At 38.4% G+C, this 19,952-nt stretch overlaps 1 protein-coding gene across 1 annotated transcript; it reads left to right on the plus strand.

The window, feature by feature from the left end:
* The first annotated feature begins 471 nt into the window (after window positions 1–471).
* LOC148553127 (uncharacterized) lies at window positions 472–2,517 on the plus strand. Its single transcript, XM_088492467.1, has 3 exons — window positions 472–966; window positions 1,089–2,015; window positions 2,101–2,517. Exons 2-3 carry the CDS (start codon window positions 1,251–1,253, stop codon window positions 2,515–2,517), a joined length of 1,182 nt encoding a protein of 393 aa, XP_088348593.1. The 5' UTR covers window positions 472–966; window positions 1,089–1,250.
* Window positions 2,518–19,952: the final 17,435 nt, after the last annotated feature.

Here is a 19,952-nt window from a genome sequence, read left to right on the forward strand (position 1 = left end):
GGTTCAATAGTGATGAAGTTGATGTGGATTATGAAGTAGGTGGTGGTTCAGAGAAAGAGGACAGCGAGGATGATGATAACAATGAAGCAATTAGATATCTGATCCATAAAGATGTGAAAGACATGACAAGCTACAAATGGGAAGTTGGAACTGTGTTTGCTTCAAGGGAGGAATTCAAGGACACTGTAATAGCTTATTCAGTGCAAACAAGAAGGGGACTGAGGTATGCGAAACTTGACTTGGTCAGGGTGAGGGCTATTTGTCAAGAGGGTTGCCCGTTTTGGTTATACGCAGCAAAAATGAGTGAGGATGAGACTTGGCAGCTGAGGTCAATGAACCTTAACTATACTTGTGGCCAGTCACATAGGGTAGGGATAATGCATACTGGTTGGCTGAGTAAAGCGTTTAGGAAGAAAGTGGAAAGTAACCCAAAGGTGAAGATAAAGAATCTGGTCAACAAGGCAGAAAAGGAAATGGAATTTGACAGTGACAACTTCAATGGCAACAAGGTCTAGACAAGCTGCATTGGATGAGATTCAGGGAGCTTACCGGAAGCAGTACAAAAGGATTACTGACTACTGCTCCGAGCTGCTACATGCTAATCCAGGGTCCTCAGTGACGCTCAAGGAACAGAGGTCCCCTGATTTCGAGGTTGAGGACCAACACCAGGGGTTAAACAATTACTGCATTTTTCAAAGGGTATATGTGTGCCTAGCTGCTTGCAAGAAGAGCTTCCTGCAGTGTAGAAAGTTTGTTGGATTGGATGGCTGTTTTCTAAAGACACCTTAAGGGGGGCAGTTGTTGACAACGATTGGGTGGGATCCCAATGATCAAATGCTTCCAATTGCTTACGCCGTTGTGGAGGCAGAGACTAAAGACACCTGGAAGTGGTTTCTCTGGCTGCTCATTGACGACTTCGGAGCTGAGGTAATTGGGAAAACAACCTTCATGTCTGATCAGCAGAAGGTAAATGGTTAGGGTTACAATTAAAATCTTACATTTGATAAATTTAAATTCTGGATGTTGAAGCTCTTGTCCTTTATTAATGCAGTAATTGTTATGTAACACAATTTTACCTGCTCTATTAGGGTCTCTTGCCTGCTTTTGATGAAGTTATTCCAGGAGTGGACCATAGGTTCTGTGTCCGCCATCTTTACAGCAACTTTAGGAAAAAATTTCCTGGGTTACACCTGAAGCAGCTGATGTGGAGGTGTGCAAAGGCTACACACTGAAAGGAATGGGAGAAAGAGATGCAAATCATAAGGCAGATCAATGTGGATGCGCACAGACATCTAAACGCTATTCCTCCAAGATTTTGGAGCAGGTCCAGATTTAATTTTCACTCTAAATGTGACACTCTTGTGAACAACATGTGTGAGAGCTTTAATAGTGTAATAGTATACTCTAGGGAGAAACCTATAGCGACAATGTTGGAGGACATTAGGGTTTATTTGATGAGTAGGTGGGCTCTTAATAGGGAAAGAATTAAGAACTTTAATGGGACAGTTTTACCTCGGATTAGGATGAAATTAGAGAGGAGAGACAGATCAGCTGGTGAGTGGAGGCCTTACTGGTCTGCTGCACAAACATATGAGGTTGTTAATGATTTGTCTAAATTTGCTGTTGATCTTTCTGCTCACAAGTGCTCCTGTAGGAAGTGGCAGCTTAGTGGTATCTCCTGCACCCATGCCATTAGCTGCATCAACTATAAGGGCCTTGACATAGATGGATTTGTTGGAGACTGCTACAAGAAGCCTGCATATGTCGAGTGCTATGATTCAGACATCAATCCTCTGAATGGCCTAGATTTGTGGGAGGATACCAACTTTGATGATGTCATGCCCCCTCCTTATCGAAAGCCCAGCCACAGACCAGTCAAGAAGAGGAAGAGAGGACCTGATGAGCCTCCGGACAGCAGCCAGTCCCACTTGTCTAGGAGGGGACAAATCCAAAGGTGTTCAAACTGTGGTGAATATGGACACAAGAGGGGAGGATGCAAGAAGCCATCCCTGGATGTAAGTGTGTATATATCATCAACTGCATGTATGTTAGGGTTACAGTTTCATTTTTCTATCAACTGAATTCTTTAATGTCTTTCAGGCCCAACAACCAAGGCAAGCTGCTAGCAAAAGGACCAGAGGAGGAAGGAAGCCTTCATCTATCAGACCTAAAACCAGATCTAAGGCTTTATCCCAGCCTGACATGCCATCTGCAAGTGGAGGTTTGAGGAGGTCTACCAGGTCTAGAGCAGCATCTCAGCCCCAACCAGCCACCACCTTTTCTCAGCCCAACTTAACCCATTCCAGGTCCAAGCCAACATCATCCTCTACTAGGCCCAACAGAAAGCCCACTAGAAGCCTTACACAAGAACCACCAGCACCAAAGGAGAAGGGTGCAGCCAACTCCAGCCAACCAGCCAGGCCAGTCTCCTTTAGTCACAGAATTCCACTGCATGTATCTCCTAGAAGGCTGAGGCTCATGGCTAAACTTCCACCAAGACTTTGGAAAAAACTTTAGACTGTTCTGAAAATTTGTCTTTTGTGCTGTAATTAATGTACTGTTGCTTGGTTTGAGACAATGTTTGTGACACTTTTCTTTTGGTTTTTTGAAAACTAGACAACATGGCTTATGATTAATCTTTCTTAGTGAGCAATAGAGTTGCAGTAGGTTTTTTGAGTGTCTTGGACTATTTTTTGTTTAGTCTCCATGTAATGAAATTGATGGTATCCACCATTTGGTGTTATTTTTCTATGCTTATTACTGAATTACACTAGACTGTGTTCTGCCTGATATTATGCTGGTTCTGTTTAATGAATTTCCTTATTTGAGTTGATATGTTACAGAGTTGATTAACAGAAGAGTTCAATCACAATTTCCTTGCTAACAGATTAATTTTCCATTCCAATTAATTGTCAAATTACAAGGAGATCATTACACTCACAAAATTAATCAGCAAAATCCTAAACTAAACCCAGATGTTCATCAAGACCCAGTACATCTCAATTTACATAACTCAAACCCAATCAAAGAAATGCAAACTGAACACTAAATTCTCCCCTAATTTCATCAACCATACTTCAATGGCATCACACACGCTACCCCATCCCTCTGATTGAACCAAATCTGCGACCCGAAGCAAAACAAAACAATCCATCCAGAAATCCCTAACACTGCAGCAAACTTGAACTTCCACTCAATGTCCCTCACTTTTGCTTTCAGAGCAGCAACTTTCCTCTTCATCTTTGCAACATGGGGATCCTCACTCTCTGCTTCTGGGTCTGTCCATCGGAAGAAATCACACTCCTCCTGGATCTGCAGCAACCCATCGGAGTTAGAGCCCAGAACAAACAATACCTTGCCATCACCCACCTACAGAAACTTAAAACCCTAACCTCATAGTAGACACACTCCCAAAATTGTCACCCAGGGTTGTTCCTCGTTCCCGAAATCCTAAGCATGGGTCTCTCTCCATGTCCACACACAAGCTCCCTCTTCTGTGCAGACGACCGACTCCGGCACGACCGTGAGCCCTCGGCAGCCATGGCTCCACTCACCTTCACAAGCCCTTCCTCCTTCTCTTCTTCGTTGGTTAGGGATGACTTCTCTAATTTAATCCTAACCCTTCCCAAATCAGAACTTTATATAAATAAATAAATAAATAAATAAATTAACTTTATTTATTAAAACCTCCAATGGACAGTAACGACTAAAGGGCAAAAGTATCCAAAAATTTTGTTTTCAGGGGAAAAGGACGATTTTAAAGTGTTTCTGAACATTCGGGATGATTTTAATAACAAAAAAAGGTCGGGGATGAATTTGATTTTCACCCCTTACCTTAGGGATGATTTCAGTACTTAACCCTAATTTTAATGAAATGTCGCATTATCTTGAAATTGGGTTGTTGATTGGCAATTATGTTGAGGATTGATGAGAATAACTAATGAAAATTGTGAATTGTGATAGTTGACGAGGATATTGAATGATGATGATGATAGTAAGATGACTTGTGATTTGTGTTGTATTGGTCTGTGAATTTGTGTGTGATAAAAATGCTAGAAATTGGGTATTTACATGTGATGGAAGAGACGGAATAGGTATAAGATTATTTTATACATGATTAGTGCTGATTTGGGGTCTGATTTATTGGTTTTTGAAAGAAACTTGGTGAAAATATTGGTTTTAGATTTGTTGAGAAAAACTAGTTTTTGACCGAACTTCGGCGAGCCATAACTTGGCTTCCGAACCCTCAAATGGTTTCAAACTTGTTTCATATAAAATTGGGTCCGTGAAGTTTATGTCGTTTGAAGAACATATAAAAAATGTTTTAAAACAAAAGAGTTATGTCCGTCGGAAGTTTAGTGCAAAAAGTGAAGGATGGTCTAGAGTAATTGAATTAAGATGTTAATGATGAGATTAAGGATGACTGTGTGTGACCGGAATGGTCGAGAGAGCAAGGTTTGGGTGTGATCTCGCTTGCTTGATAACTTTAAAATTTATTCGGATGGCAAGTTAGGGACGGAAGTTTCCTCTCTTGTCGTGATGGGAATGTGGGAAAGGTGGAAAGACACTCTCCTTCGTATTATTTTTTCCACATTCTTCTCTGGTTGCAAGGTGGAAAGGCATGCTCCTTCGATGTGGAAAGACACTCTCCTTCGATTATGATCCTCCTGGAGATGCGCAACCTAGAGTCCAATGTCTAGGTTAGCTACCAGATGTGTCGGGTTCTGGCAAAGTAACCGACACGTGAGTTCACGGCCAGTAGGAATGGCATTCATCATATGCATTTTGTCTGTTTTGCTTGAGTTTGTGTTTCTTGGGATTGCCTAATTGATAATCTATGCTTACCTGCTATATTTACTACCTGCTGTAATTATATTCTAATTGTGTTTGTCTTTGCTTGTATTGTTTGTCTGTGCATTGGTGAATCTAGAGAGGGTTGGAGGAGGTAGGAGGTGAATTGTAGAGTTAGAATTTCATGTAATAGTGAAGGGATTGTAATTTGAGAGATTAAGTTAGGATTGAGTTAGATCCTTAAGAACCTTAGATATCTACCCCTGCTTATGGTTTCTATTTTAGTTCCTTAAGAATTATAATATGAGTGTCGGCATGCTAGGATTGCCTCTGGCTTTTTCGGGACCTTATTTATTATATATGTGGGCACCTTAACCATACTGAGAACCCCCGGTTCTTACCCCATACATATTTTGTGGTTTTTCAAATGCAGGTTGAGAAGCACCACTCTGTATTCTGGAGACTCTGATGAAGCGAAGAACTCTTGGGACTCAAGAACGTATTTTGTTTATATTTATATATGTATATAGATTCTCCACCTTGTATTTTATGTTTGTCCCTCTTAGAGGTTGAGACAGAGAAACAGGCTATCATTTCTCTTTTATATATATATATATATATATATACTTGCATGTTCTGGCCGAGTTATCTTCGCGAACCGAGTCGGAAGCTTTGTTAATTAAATCTTTGACACTCTCTTTTTATTATTCATACACATATATCTTACGCTTCTTCGTACGCAAGTTTCCGTTTACGTAAGTGATACGACTTTTGTTTTAAACTTTCCTTCAAAGACTCCTAGATATAAAACTTTTTCAACTATATTATATATATTTTTATTTTTAGAGGTCGTAATACCTCACCACCTCAGTTTTATGACTTAAGCAAAAGACTCTATGTGGTCGGGTGTTACAGAAGCTGTAAGGGCTAGTTTTGCGGACTCAATAAAGCCAGTGAACTCTGAAGAGTTTTGGGAGGAAACCAATAGGCTGTGTCTAGAGGCACCAATAATTAAGAGACTCCCTTTGAGACAAACCAAGAAAAGGGCTGTTTGTGGTGGCTGAGTCTCAAATGCCGCCACAAGGTCACAAGGTGAGGAAGTTATTTCAAGTAACATGCAGTAAATGTGGGTAAAAGGGACACTACCATTGGACTTGCAAAGGCGCACCTGCAAACCCAAATTGGCAGCTAAAACGAAAGAAGAAAAGGCAACAACAAAATGGAAACCAAGAATCACAGACAGATGCAGATTAACCTCCAGCACAGGTTAAAGGGGTTCTACTTGTTTTTGTCAAATTCTAGTTATTGTTATTTGCATAAAATGAGAAGAATAGTTATGTTACCATATGCATGAAAGTAGCTAAGGTTTTAAGTTTTTCATTTACACAGGCCCCGAAAGGAGCTCAACCAAATAACCCCCAGAATGTTATTGCCACACCACTGGACCCAGTGGTAGCCCACTGTCTTACTACCTATAGTTATTTAGTTTTTTTTTTTTTGTTTGGATGAACAACTTTACTTCTGTTGTGTACTTCACAGGCTAAAGTAAAAAGCAAAAGAGAAAGGTTCCAAAGAGATACACCACTATTTCAGTTCAAGAAGAGGCAAGAGTTGATATCCAATCTTCACAGTCTGTCCCAACACCTACAGAAGTAATTTTATTTTTCAGATTGTTGTGTACACTATACCATATTTTAGCCCAAGAGCATAGACCCTGAATTCTGTTGTTTTCCTGAAATTTAGGGTGTGAATTCCAACACTGAGCAATCAAACCCCTACTAACCCAACTACACTCTATCAGGGGCCAAATTTCAGGCCCAAGCAAGCAATAACTAGGCCAGCAGCACCTACACTTCACCACTCTCAACAGCAGGCCACAGCCCCAGTAGCTCAGCACACTCTGTAGTAGGCCACAGCCCCTACACTTCAGCCACCTTTCCAGCAGGCCACAACCCCAACCACACAAACACCAACTCAGCAGGAACACACAACTGATGGAGCAACTAGCTCAGGGACTGCCACAACTCCCTTCAAGTTTATCCCTACACCAGGCCTAAATGCACCCCACAACTTCAAGCAAACATTGGGTTTAGGCCACCAAGACTTCAGAAATGGCATACTTGTAGTCATAGTCTTGGAGACTATGAATATTTTGATGTAAAGTTTTTTGGTTGTCAAGTTACAATATGTAATAGACTTAAGGCTACAATTATGGAATTTGGTAGACTCCTGGAACATGTTTTTTGTTTTGTGAATTCAGACATATGATGATGTTTTTGGCTTTTACATCAACAAACTAATGCAGGCGTTTGTGCTTAGTAGTATGAATATAAATATTATGCTTTTGGCTTATTATACATTATTGTGCAGAATTATCATAGTTTCACACTCAGGATTCTTACAAAAAAAAATTCCCATTCTATTTATATAGAAGCTGCAATTACAGAGCAAATTAACTCATGTCTTAACCTTGTTCATACATCACTTACAGCAACACAATTTACCCTAAAACAGTACATACACAATTGATGTTAACAGAATTAACATTGCCAGCATAACAAATACACTATAGTGATTACTACATTTATTTGATTTTTCTTCATATTCATGCTCAATCTTATATTCCAGTTGCTCCAATCTATTCTCTAGCATTAGCATTCTTCCTTCAACATCATTATCATCTTCATACCCAGAACGTTTAGAAATCATCTCATCCAGCCAAACAAAATAGTTGCAGTGACGTTGCTCCGTCTGCAATTGCCATTATAGTGAATACAACTTGTTAAACCACAGAAAAAGTTGATTACATAAATGGAAGATAGAAGCACACTTACGCGATACTAGGAACAACCGAGGAAGATTCTGTCTGGGTTCTTCGATGTCCCAGATTCTTGCATGATTGTATAAGTTCCACACTTGTATTTAGGGTGCTGGAACTTGGCCTTCTTCCACTCACTTGCATTACTACTCGAACCCACCATAGTCTTCCTCCGAACATGGCGTGTGTGGGAGGTTGAAGATTGCTCTGGATCGCTCATGCTTGAGGCTAGTGTTAGGGTTCAGAAAAGGGGGAGAATGAGATTTCACAATAACACGCAAAAGGGGAGGCAAGCAAAACGACGTCATTTTGCTGACTATACAGAGACTTAATGGTCCCAATAAACACATACCATTCCACGTAAGATGTCCCAAGGTCATATCACAGGCTGCACGTTACACCTCAGCTTTTTCCGATGATTCTGAACGGAGAAACCAACAGAAGAGCTTATTGATCTCACGGAATAGATGGACAGGGGCCAATCTGACACTTTTTAAACATTAGGGGGCGGATAGTCAAATTTTAAAAAGAACAGGGGGCGAAAAGAGTATTTACTCTTTAAAAAAAATCCAAAAGACTATTAAAAAATGGCTTTAAAACACGATGATGAATTATGATGGGGTTGAAATAAACATCATGATGATGATTCAAGGTCTACTAGGATGTCATAATCATAAATATAACAGAAAAAAAAAAAGCAAAAACAACATAAAAAAATTTGCCATTTTTTAAGCACTCCATCGAAGAAGGAAGAAAGAAATTTTGAGAAAAGAAAAAAACAATTCCATTTGTTTAATATCAATAACAGTGTTGTGCCGTATCTGAAGTTTGTTGTTGTTATTGGATATTTGGATCTGAGAAGAGAGGATCAAGATTTAGGAAAAAATCTGAGAAAGAAAGTTTTTATTTTGATTTTGAGGTTTTGACTTGAAGTTGAAATGAGAAAAAAAATTACTCTTCTTGTGGGTAAACGTGCTGTGCGCCAGCACCGCTGTTGCTCATTTGGGGAAGAGATGAGAATTTCATATGTGATTTTGTCATTTAGTTATATATTAGGTTCCGGTTTTCTTTGTCACGATATCAGGATTAGTTTTTTTCTTTGTTGGTTAACAGGGCCTAGGCCTAGATATTAGGATTAGTTTGGTTCTCTTTTTATGTGTACATGGGTTGACTTTATTTTGGCCCGACAAAATTTTCTTATGTTTTTATGGGCTAACTTTATTAGGATTGTTTAGTTTTATTTTTTTTTTCATGGCAAATTACTAATATATAAAACAAAAATTTATTTTTGTTATCAAAATAGTAATACAGCATACCATTACTCTATACTCTATAATCTATACATTCTCAACTTAGCCGAAGCTTCGGCGGAATTCATCAAAATTAATATTTCTTTTTACATTTATTTTATGAATTTTTTAATGAAGAATATAAATGACTAAAGAGTAAAATTTTTTATTAAATTTGTAGAAAATATTTGTATTATACATAATTTTTTTGATAAAATTTTCTACCATAAAAAAATCTTTACTCTTAATTAAAAGATTATAAAATTTTGGTATATATAGTATTTTAAATTTAGATGACATCTTAAGATTTATATTAGACTATAATTATATTTTAGTGTATTTATTTATATTTTATTTATTATTTCACCATTTTAATATAAAATGATTATTCGGTTAAACCAATAAACCAATAAATCAGTAATTAGAACCTTTGATGATCAGTTTGATTTTCAGAACCTTGCTTCAAATTTCTATCTATTTCTAAATTTATTTTTTTAGTCTTCCTGCATTATTTTTATATGATAATGATGAGGACAATTCGTAACAATATAATTTGAAATTAGTTAATAAATGCATAATATGCCATAATATATATACGTGTGTATATATAATAAAAAAATGTAAGTGTTCCGAAAGTTACCTGAAATGGTGATTTGGGTTTGAATGTGAGGTCTAGACTATTTTTGAGGCAGTGTCCGACTTATGCTGGTGCTGAGGTGCCGCCGTCCGAGTTCCTCGTGAGGAGGTGGGGGTGGTACCTACAAGAGACTCCGATACTTAAGGTAGCAAGAGTTTTGAGCAGGTTTTTAGTACATTGAGTTCTGAATATATCTGAGGAGTGTCAGTGTATTTATAGTAGAATAAATAACCACCTTTTTGAGTAATCCCACTTTTATTGGTAGATAACCATTCTCTTTATCTTGGAAATTTGTTGAGATCTCCCTTCTAGATAGAGTAGAGAGATAGTGGGAGATATTTTAGGATTTGGTTACTTATTCAAACGAGCAGAGCCAATCCTACGTCGTCATACCCGACCTCTTATAAGGTGGTACAGATAGAAAGAGAACACCTTTTTCGGTGGGCCTTTATCTTTTTTGGACCTTACTTTATTTTTTGGGTCAAGGTATGAACAATGCCCTGCTTGAGTCCGAGCTTTTCATGAAGTCGGGCAAAAGCATTTGCAGTTCCAGTTTCCTTTGTCGGGTACACCATCTTTAAGAGGTAGGTACGCGGCAGTTTCCTGAAGACCTGTGCGTGGTATTTAAAGAGGGGTACGAAATATCTTTTTTGCCCCTTGTGATTTATATATAAATGCTTCGCCTCTTCCCTCTTCCTTCTTTTTCCATTTCTGAAAACGTTTGCTTTCAAACTTTCTCTGTCACTTGTCTCCTTTTTGCTCCATCACTCAAGATTTCTCCATCTTGGATCTTTTAAGGTTTTTGTTTGCATTTCGGAGAGGATCATTCATGCTTTTGTAGTGTCGGTGCCCTCCTCATTTTCGTTTCTTTTTTTTTTCAAGGTCGGTACTTTTTCCTTTTTCTCGCTCTCTATTTTATTTCAATTGCTCTGGATAGTACTTGTATTTTCTTTGAGTGATGCTTTGAATGATGATTTGAGATGTTGTTGGTGATGAAGAATTTTACATTTTCATTGAAACTGTCGCTACTTATCACTAATTAAAACCATTGAAATTGTCGCTGCTTGAGATCGTTGCTATGAACTTTGATATAGTGTATTGTCCCCAAATGGTGTCATTTTTGCTAGTAACACCATTTCTATATCTTGAGTTTGTTTGTCAAAAAACCTTTCAAATTTGTATTTTTCTATCTGTTGATGATAACCTTATTTTCTTTGTTCGGTGTCTGAGTTCTTTTGTGATGATTTCTTTGTTTGTTGTATTTGTAGGTATAGCTTTTATGTCTCGATCTGTTATTCACAACATGTCAACCAAAGTTCCGTCCAACCTGACTTGGGTAGATATAACTGTTCTTACTCCCATCCCTATAATTGATAGAGAGTATGCTGAACAATTTCATAGACATCATAGGTTGTGTGTAAACCAGGAGGATGAGATGAATTATGAGATAGTTGTTGCTGATCCTAAGGAGAGGGTATGCTTTCCCCGACATGATAGGTTAGAACTCCCCTTCTTCTATGACTATGATTGCTTCTTTACTAAGCTAGATGTCCGTCTCCTTTTTTTCAATTTTGAGATTGATGTCCTTTGAACTTGTAATATCGCTCCTACCCAACTGCACCCTAATTTTTGGGGTTTTCTGAAGAAATATCATCTTTTGTGTCGGGAGCTTGATGTCTGACCTTCTGTGGAGATCTTTTATCTCTTTGATCTTACCAAAACTAAAAAACTAGACTGTTATCTTTGATGAATCCTTCCATGATTTTAAGAATTATTTTTTCAAAATCTGAGTTGTCGATAATGCCTGACCTTTCTTTTTTTATGAGAACGATGAACCCTGATTTCCTTTATATTGGGAGAGAAATTGGTAATAGTTAAGTACAATTTGGACGATTTAGACGAGCTCGAAGATAGCATAGTTGGCCTGTTCCAAGAGTGTTGCGGTCGTGCTCCTTATTTGGTTACCAAAAGATTTTTAGGGAACCCCATTCAACTCTAATTCGAGCTATAGGTAGCTTTCTTTCTATTTTCTTTTACGGTGTTGTTAATCATACATTTTATATCTGACTTTGTTTTTCTTGATGTTGTATATAGAATATGGCTCCCAACTCAGCCGCAAGGAAAAATTTACGGACTGCGAAGACGAGTGCGGTTGCGTGTAATTTACAACTACAAGAGACCGGTGGGGTGGCCTCGCCTTCCAAATTAGACTCGGGCGCTTCTGCCTCCGTGAAGATTATACCTGATCCAAGTCCTCGGGCAATTTCTTCTGACTCGGGCAAACAAGTACCTCCTCTTTCTAAACAAGTAAACCACCCGCCTCCTCCAAATCCTGAGCCTGTTGCTAAGAAGCATAAGACGTCGAGCTCAGGCATTTAAGAAAAGGGTTTTGATGCCTTAGCCTAGAGAGTGAGAAGCACATCCTTTCTCACAGTATTATAAGTATGGATGATGAAGCTATAGAGTCTTACCTCCAGGTCATGGCCCGAGGAGGGGTTCGAACGGCTGGGCTCTACGCGTGGCCTTGCTTAAAGAGCCGAAGAAGATCCCTTAGGCACCACTTAGAGTACCCTGGTCAAGTTGCAAGCCGAGGTAGAGTCTTTGAGGGAGACGAAGTTGGAATTGGAGTTTGAGAAGGAGACCTTGTAGTCCGATCTATCCAAAGCTCGGGAAAAGGTAAGGCAGTCTGAGGCAGCTTTGGCTATGGCTGAGGGCTTGAAAAAGAAAGCTGAGAAGAGTTACACCAGGGTCTTTAGGGAGAGACTCGAATTGGTGGATGAGTTTTCTAAGGAAAGGGATAATTATAAGGACTTGGAGGATAACGTCACTGAGGGGATAGACGAGCTGATGATGGAGAACTTGAAGGTTCAATTCAGAGTTCTTGCTCCCGAGATTGACCTTTTCCCGATCTCTGTTGATAACATTATGGGTGACGGAAAAATAGTCCCTGCCCCTGAGGAGGACCAGGGTGCTCCTGTTCCTGACCTTAAGATGTCGTGTCCTCAGTCCGAGGTAGCTTCTTAGAGGTTAGTTCAAACAGATGATGAGGCCACCCCATCCCGCCTAAAGAAGAGCCTCCTCCTGGTGGTTCACTCCCGTCCTCTTCTGATCGGCTCGAGGACATTATTACCGAAGAGGAGCCCCATCCCTTGTAATTTTCTTGTATGGCCCGTCTTGTGGGTCTTTTTGTGGACAACTTTTTTGTAATAGCTCGTAGTTGTTTGAACAATTTATCTTGATTTAGTTGTAATTTTTATACAATTTCATTAAAAACCTTTTTTTTCTCATTTTTATAATGATTTTAGGTCTTAAGTTTTTGAATTATACCTTAGCCTATACAGCCGCTTAGTTGGAGATTACACCTCGATAACTTTTAGCGTTGTTTTTTTGCTAAGTTTGATGTCAGCACACGATAGCATTTTTCCTTTGTAAGTCCCAACATCATGTAATCGGTTTTTGTCAAGTTACTTTCACATTTTATTTTTGTTCCAACTTAATTTTAAGGTCGATCTCTCAAATTATTTGTATAACTTCTTACATTAATTTGTATCTCATCGCTTCATCTTGCCGATCATTCTAGGTCGGGCAATCATTTTTACAATTTTTTTAGCTTAAATTAACGCGTTTGTATGGAAACTTTTAAAGAAAAGGTGGATTTATCATTGATAAATAAAAAGTGCCTTACATAAGTTTGCTACTAAGGATTTTTGTCTACCCTTAGCCCTTGTTATGGTGTCTCATTAAAACCCCCAAAAAAAAAATCCTTTTCGGAAAAGATCATAAAATCGGAAAAAAAAAGTACACCAGGGAACAAGGTGCACTTCCTAACTGTAGTACTTTTTCAAATTACACGCGTGCCATGACCTCAGGAGTTCCTTCCCTTGTAAGTCAGACACTATGTAGTAACCTTTCCCTAAGGCTTCACAATCTTCTAGGGTCCTTGACGGAGGAAAAATTGTCGGTAAATATTTCACAAAAATTATCGCGTTACAAGTATAGTTCTAAACCGATAATTAAACCTCAATCAATATTTAAATTGTTTGTAACAGATACAAACCCAATAAAATTAAATGAAGTATTTAAACCTCGGGTCGTCTCTCAAGGAATTGCAGGAAAGTGTACTTACTATTAGTTATGGAAAAACATTTTTGGGGTTTTTGAATTAAGAGACAAGAAAGTAAAAATGACAAGAAAATAAAGTAATAACTACGAAAGCTCTTAGCAAGGATTGAGAATTAGAAGTCCTATCCTCATTATCATTGTCAATTGTGATGGTAAATGTGAATTGCATACAATCAACTTGAGTTCACAAGTCTTAGTCAACTCATAGGGAAAAACTAGAATTAGTGAAGTTCAAGCTAATCGAAAATCTTCAATTACCATTCAACAAAAGAGTTTTGATAACTCAAGAGTCTCTAATTAATCAATCCAAGTTAAGAACATAAAAATCTAATTTAAAATCTAACCAAACATTTTATCAAATACTTGGAAGGCATAAAATAAAACATAGAAAACTAACAAGAGAATGTAAAATCTAAACAACCAATTAAAAGCATTAATGACTAATAAAGAGGGTAACAATAAACATGGAAAGCATAAATTGCATTAAAAGAGATCAAATGTAACAAGAGCTCATAAACATAAAAATGGCGAAAAAGGAAAATTAACAAGAGAAGAAGATGAACTAAAGTCCTTAAACAAATAAATGTAAGAGAACTAAATTAAAGGAAGATTGAACCTGAATTTGAGAAGAACTAAAACTAAAGCTAAAAGAAACCCGAAAACCTAGAGAGAGGAGAGAGCCTCTCTCTCTAGAATTCTACATATAAACCTAAAATTGTGTGAAAGAAAGTTGAATGAATGATTCTTCCAGCTTCACTCTGCAGCCTCTAATCAGTATTTTCGGGCCTAAAACTAGGTCAAAAGCATCCCAGAAATCACCCCCAGCATTTTTTGTAATTGCAGCACGTAACACTCTGTCATGTGTATGTGTCAGCCATGCGTACGCGTCGCTGAACTTTTCACTGGCCATGCGTAGGCGTGAGCCACGCGTGCGCATCATTTGCACATTGGCTCAGTCATGCGTACGCATCGTCTACGCGTGCGCGTCGCTACCAAATTCTGAAATACTTGATTTCTTGTGTTCCTTCCACTTTTGCATGCTTCTTTTCCATCTTCTAAGTCATTCCTGCCCTATAAACCCTGAAAACACTTAACACACATATCACGGCATCAAATGGTAATAAGAGAGGATTAAAATTAGCAAATTTAAGGCCAAAGAAGCATGTTTTCAATCATAGCACAAAATTAGGAAGGAAAATGTAAAACATGTGAATTATATGAATAAGTGTGAGAATAATGGATAAAATCCACTCAATTCAGCACAAGATAAACCCTAAAAATGGGGTTTATCAATCTCTCCACACTTAAACATTAGCATGTCCTCATGCTAAGCTCAAGAGAAGCTATAAAGGAGGTGAACAGGGATGGTAGAATGTATAAAATGCAACCTATCTATATGAATGCAACTAAATGTAAAATGCTTCTACCTACTTGGTTCAAAATAAATCAAATTCTCTAAGAACAAATATGAACTGTATTCCACTAATTCAAATCATAAAATGAAAATAGACTTGCAAAAGAATGCTCGTGAAAGCTGGGAACAAAGAATCAAGCATTGAACCCTCACTGGAAGTGTATACACTCTAATCACTCAAGTGTTTGAGGTTCGATTCTCTCAATTTTCTACTAATCTTGCTTTCTAAGGCTTGCTCTTCATCTAATAATCAACAAAAATTTAATGCAAGAATACACATATCAAGAGGTCTTTTAAGGGTTGTAATGGGGTTCGGGTCAAGGTAGGAATGTATTTGGTTAAGTGTGCTAAAATCTGAATCCTTGATTAACCTAAACTTCCCATCTAACTTAAGACAATCCATGTAATAAAAATACAAAATCTAACTACCCATTAACTATGTTTTGCCACATATTCGTGCATCCCAAATTTGAATACAACTCATATACATTGCTACCACCATTTACTTTGGGGCATTTTGTCCCTTTTTTATTGTTTGCTCTTTTTCTTTTCTTTTCTTTTTCTCATACTTTTTTTTCTTTTTTTTTCATTTCTTTTCTTTTGTTTTTCTCAAGGCATATGATTAAGGTATTGAATGCATGAACATGTCTTCAACATTCTTTTCACATTTTCACAAGAATATACAACAACCAATTCCCAAACCAAATGTTTCCAAACCCAGTTTATCCACACTTAAATCATGAGCACTCTCACTAATCTAAGCTAACCAAGGATTCAAATTAAGGACATTACTATTTTTCGCTTAGAGCTAGTGATGAGCTAAAGTAAAGGACAAATGGGGTAAAATAGGCTCAACATTGGTTTGCAAAGGAAAATGAAAGGGTAAGGTCATATGGGTGTGTAAGCTCAGTGAAACAAAGGCTTCAATCACATAAGTGCATGCATACATCAAACAATGGAAATATAGAATCAAGCAAGACAAAGATTACAATTTTAGAGAGAACAACACACACCAAAACAGAATATTAGTTGATAAAATGCAACCAATCAAATAGGCTCAAAATCTCACTGGTTTTGTGTGTTCGAGGTCTAAAACCATGTTCCAAATTAAATTTCTTCAAACAAGTTTAAAAAAAAATTTAATTCAAATTAGTGAAATGCTCTAAAAAGTTTCTTGAAAAAGAATTCATCATTTCAACCAAGTAAGACATAAATGCATGCAACTAATTACACATGCAATCTATTATGCAATGCAACAACTCAATAACAACGAAAACTATACATTGGTATTGAAAAGAAAGTAACTAACCCACGGAAGTCGGTATCGACCTCCCCACACTTAAAGATTGCACTGTCCTCGGTGCATACAAAGATGTGCAAGTAGACGGGTTGCTACAACTGATGCGCTTCTCTCCAAAGTTTGTGCGGCGGGACTTGTTTGTCGCCTCATTTAGAAGTTTCCGCTTCCCTTCTTGATGGCCATCCTGAAAGAAGAGAAAAAAGAGGAAGAAGAACCCACAAACAAAGATATGTAAACAAATAAAATATGGGTGGGCTAATGCCAAATAAGAATGAGGTTCTCAACTACATGGTAGCTACAACATATGAGTGAGAAAATAATATAGGTGAATGGCATATCAATAGTGCAAGAATTGCAACAATGAGGGAGAGAGTGGGTTGTGAAAGACAACATAAGTTCATATCAATGCAAAATGAATACAAGTGTCATAAAAGATTAGCATTGATCTATAAATAATATTACCCAACAATATAAAACAAGTCAATAAGCGCCAAAACAATGGAAGAAATATTCGACAGATGAATAAGAACATTTAACACCAACGGAAAAATAACAAATATAGAAAAGAAAATAAAAACATGCACAAACATAAAATGCAATGAATGAAAATATGAAAATGCAATAAATAAAAGAGAATGAAAGAGAGTGAGGATGAGAAGGGAGGAGAAATGAAGAAGAATAAAGTAAGAAAGGAAGAAGAAAGAATAAGAAAGGAGAGAGGAAAAAAAGAAAAAAGGATAAGAGGACGCGACACGTACATGCGTGCGCGTGGGTTGCAGGGTGAGGAGGTGACGCGTACGCGTCACTCACGTGTATGTGTAGATGTGAATTGTACTCCTCGCACAGTGGCAGCGCAACTCTCTATTCGCTGTACCATAGATGGCATGAAGAAACTACGCGTAAGCGTCGCCCATGCCCACGCGTGGAATGCCAGAAATATAAATAACGCGTACGTGTCAGCGACGCGCACGCGTGGGTTGGGTTGTGCGCCTGGCACCCCTTCCGCACAGTTTCAGTGTAACTTCCTGTTCATTATACTAGAGAGCAAAATTGGCATCAACGCGTACGCGTCGGTCATGCGCACGTGTGACAGCCCCCCTCCCCCCTCTTTTTTTAAATAAGAAATTACCAAGCTATCAAAGTAATGCCAGACTTTATTAAATAAGTGAAACCACAACTTAAACTAAATAATCCTCACTAAAAATAAAAGTTCAATTTATTACCAAAATAAAAGAGAGAATAGGAAGAATTTACCACGGTGGGGTGTCTCCCACCTAGCACTTTTAGTTAAAGTCTTTAAGTTGGACATTTGGTGAGCTCCTTGTCATAGTGGTTTGTGCTTGAACTCATCTTGAAACTTCCACCAATGCTTGGACTTCCAATAAGCTCCAACATGTCCAAGTGCATTCACCAAGCCTTGATGAAGTTCGTCACAAGCTTTGAGCTTCCAAAGTTGATCCTCTTGTATGCCGGGACCCCAAACTAGGTGCATAAAGCCTTCAATCGAATTAAAGCAAGTGACAAGGCCCCAAGAGTATTGATTGTTTGAGTGAATTCCGGGGTCCCAGACCTTGCTTTTGCACCCATCCTCTTGTTGATCATCATTTTTCCAACCGGGTGGCAAGCAATCCGAATTCTCACTGAGGCATCCAAATAATCTCTTAGACCCAATCAATTGAGAACTACACCAATCCTTGCACTTTAACTTTGAGCATGCAACCATATTAAATCTTGCATGACAACTCCAACCACTAACCATCTCCCTCTTACTCTTAAAGTCACAAAGAGCTCTAAGTTGACAATCCGTCTAAAGCAAACCATATTCAAGTGGGAAGGTAAAGTTCAAGGATAAGAATTTTACCCACTTGAATGTTATGTTGGATGCTAATGGCTTGGGGAGAGGTGCTTTTAGTGATCTTACAAGCTCCACTCCCTTGTGCTCTTTCATGACTACTTCCACCTCTTGGCAAGCTTCTTCAACTGCAACCTCTTCCTCTTCGTAGCTTTGTTCCAATTCAATCTCTTCTTCGTTATTTACCAAGGGTCTTGGAGGTTGTGCACCTTCTTTCTTAACCTCTTCAAAATCTTCAACCATAATATGCTTTGGAGGTTGTATACCCTCCTCAACATCAAATTCAAACTTCTTGGAAGGAGGCTCTATGACTTGAGATTCCCAAGGAGGTTCTGCATCTCCCAAATCTTCAAATACTTCCTCTTCTTCACTAACTTCGGCTTTTTCCACTTGCTTTAGTACAAAATCCAACTCCTCCTTGATGACTTTCACCTCTTGACAGCTTTCTTCAATTCCCACTTTCTTGTTAACTTCTTCCAACTCTTCCTTATTGATCAAGTCATGTATTGGAGGGTGTGTACATTCCTCCTCAACATCGGTTTCACATCCGAATGAAGAAGCTTCAACAAGATCCTTAATGTCACTTGGTAGAGTTGTCTTCAATGATGGAAATTCCCTCTTGTTCAACCTCCCCTAAATCTTCAACTATTCCTTCATCTTTAAGGGTTTCTCCTACCTCTACCTTTTGGGCCTCCTCTTGCTTTTCTTGAAGTATGGATGCGTGAATCTGATCCATTAAGTCCCTAAGACAATCCCTTCTCTCTTGTTCCTTGTCACTAGCATAATTGGGATCATGTTGCTCTTGGATTGATAGATATGGATGTTCTTTCATAGAGGGTGGCGGTGGGATGGAGAGATCATTATGTGGTTGAAAAGCAAGTACACTAGAGCTTGAGGGTTGAGTATTGGAGGTAGAGGGTGGATCCTCCTGGGATATAAGAGCTTGGAGAGTAGAGATGAGACCAGTGAGAGTAGAGGTAAGTTTGGTTTGAAGCTCTCTTTGCCCTTGGTGAATAACACTATAGGTGTCATCTATGGGAGCTTGGGGTGGATAGGAGGGTTCATTTGTTGGGAGAAAGGACTCATAATACGAAGGTGGTTCTTCTTGATAAGGATATGGAGATGGTGAATATTAAGGTGGTGGTTCTTGGGAGTAATTGTGTTGGAATAGGGGTGGTTCTAAGTATGGCTCGTAAGGCTCATAAGGCTCTTGGTATGGTGGGTAAGAATTAGGGTCATATGGGGTGTTTGGTAACATGGGGCTTGTGAGTACGGTGGTTCAAAATTATGTTGTGGAGGGGGTTCATAGGCATATGGTGGGACTTGTTGGTAACTACAAGGGAGTCCACCATATCCATTGTCTTCGTATGCATCATGGAATGGCTCTTGCTCAGAGTACGTTGGTGGAGGTTGTTGCCAAAATGGTTGATCATATGCTTGATGCTCCTCCTATCTTTGATTGTCCCATCCTTGATGCATGTTCTCATTGTAGCTTCCATTCCCTACAGCATAATTTGAACCAAACTCATAGCCAAAGGGTGAGAATTCATAATAGTAAATAAAAACAAAAGCTAATAAAAATAAGCAACTGATGAGCGGATATTTTATACGCTTTTTGGGGATAATTTCATATAGTTTTGAGTATGTTCTAGTTAGTTTTTAGTTTATTTCCAGTAGTTTTTAGGAAAAATTCATATTTCTGGACTTTACTATGAGTTGTGTGTTTTTC

Source organism: Arachis ipaensis, chromosome B7, assembly GCF_059453495.1.
Source record: "Arachis ipaensis isolate K30076 ecotype BB chromosome B7, ASM5945349v1, whole genome shotgun sequence".
Classification (NCBI taxonomy): domain Eukaryota; kingdom Viridiplantae; phylum Streptophyta; class Magnoliopsida; order Fabales; family Fabaceae; genus Arachis; species Arachis ipaensis.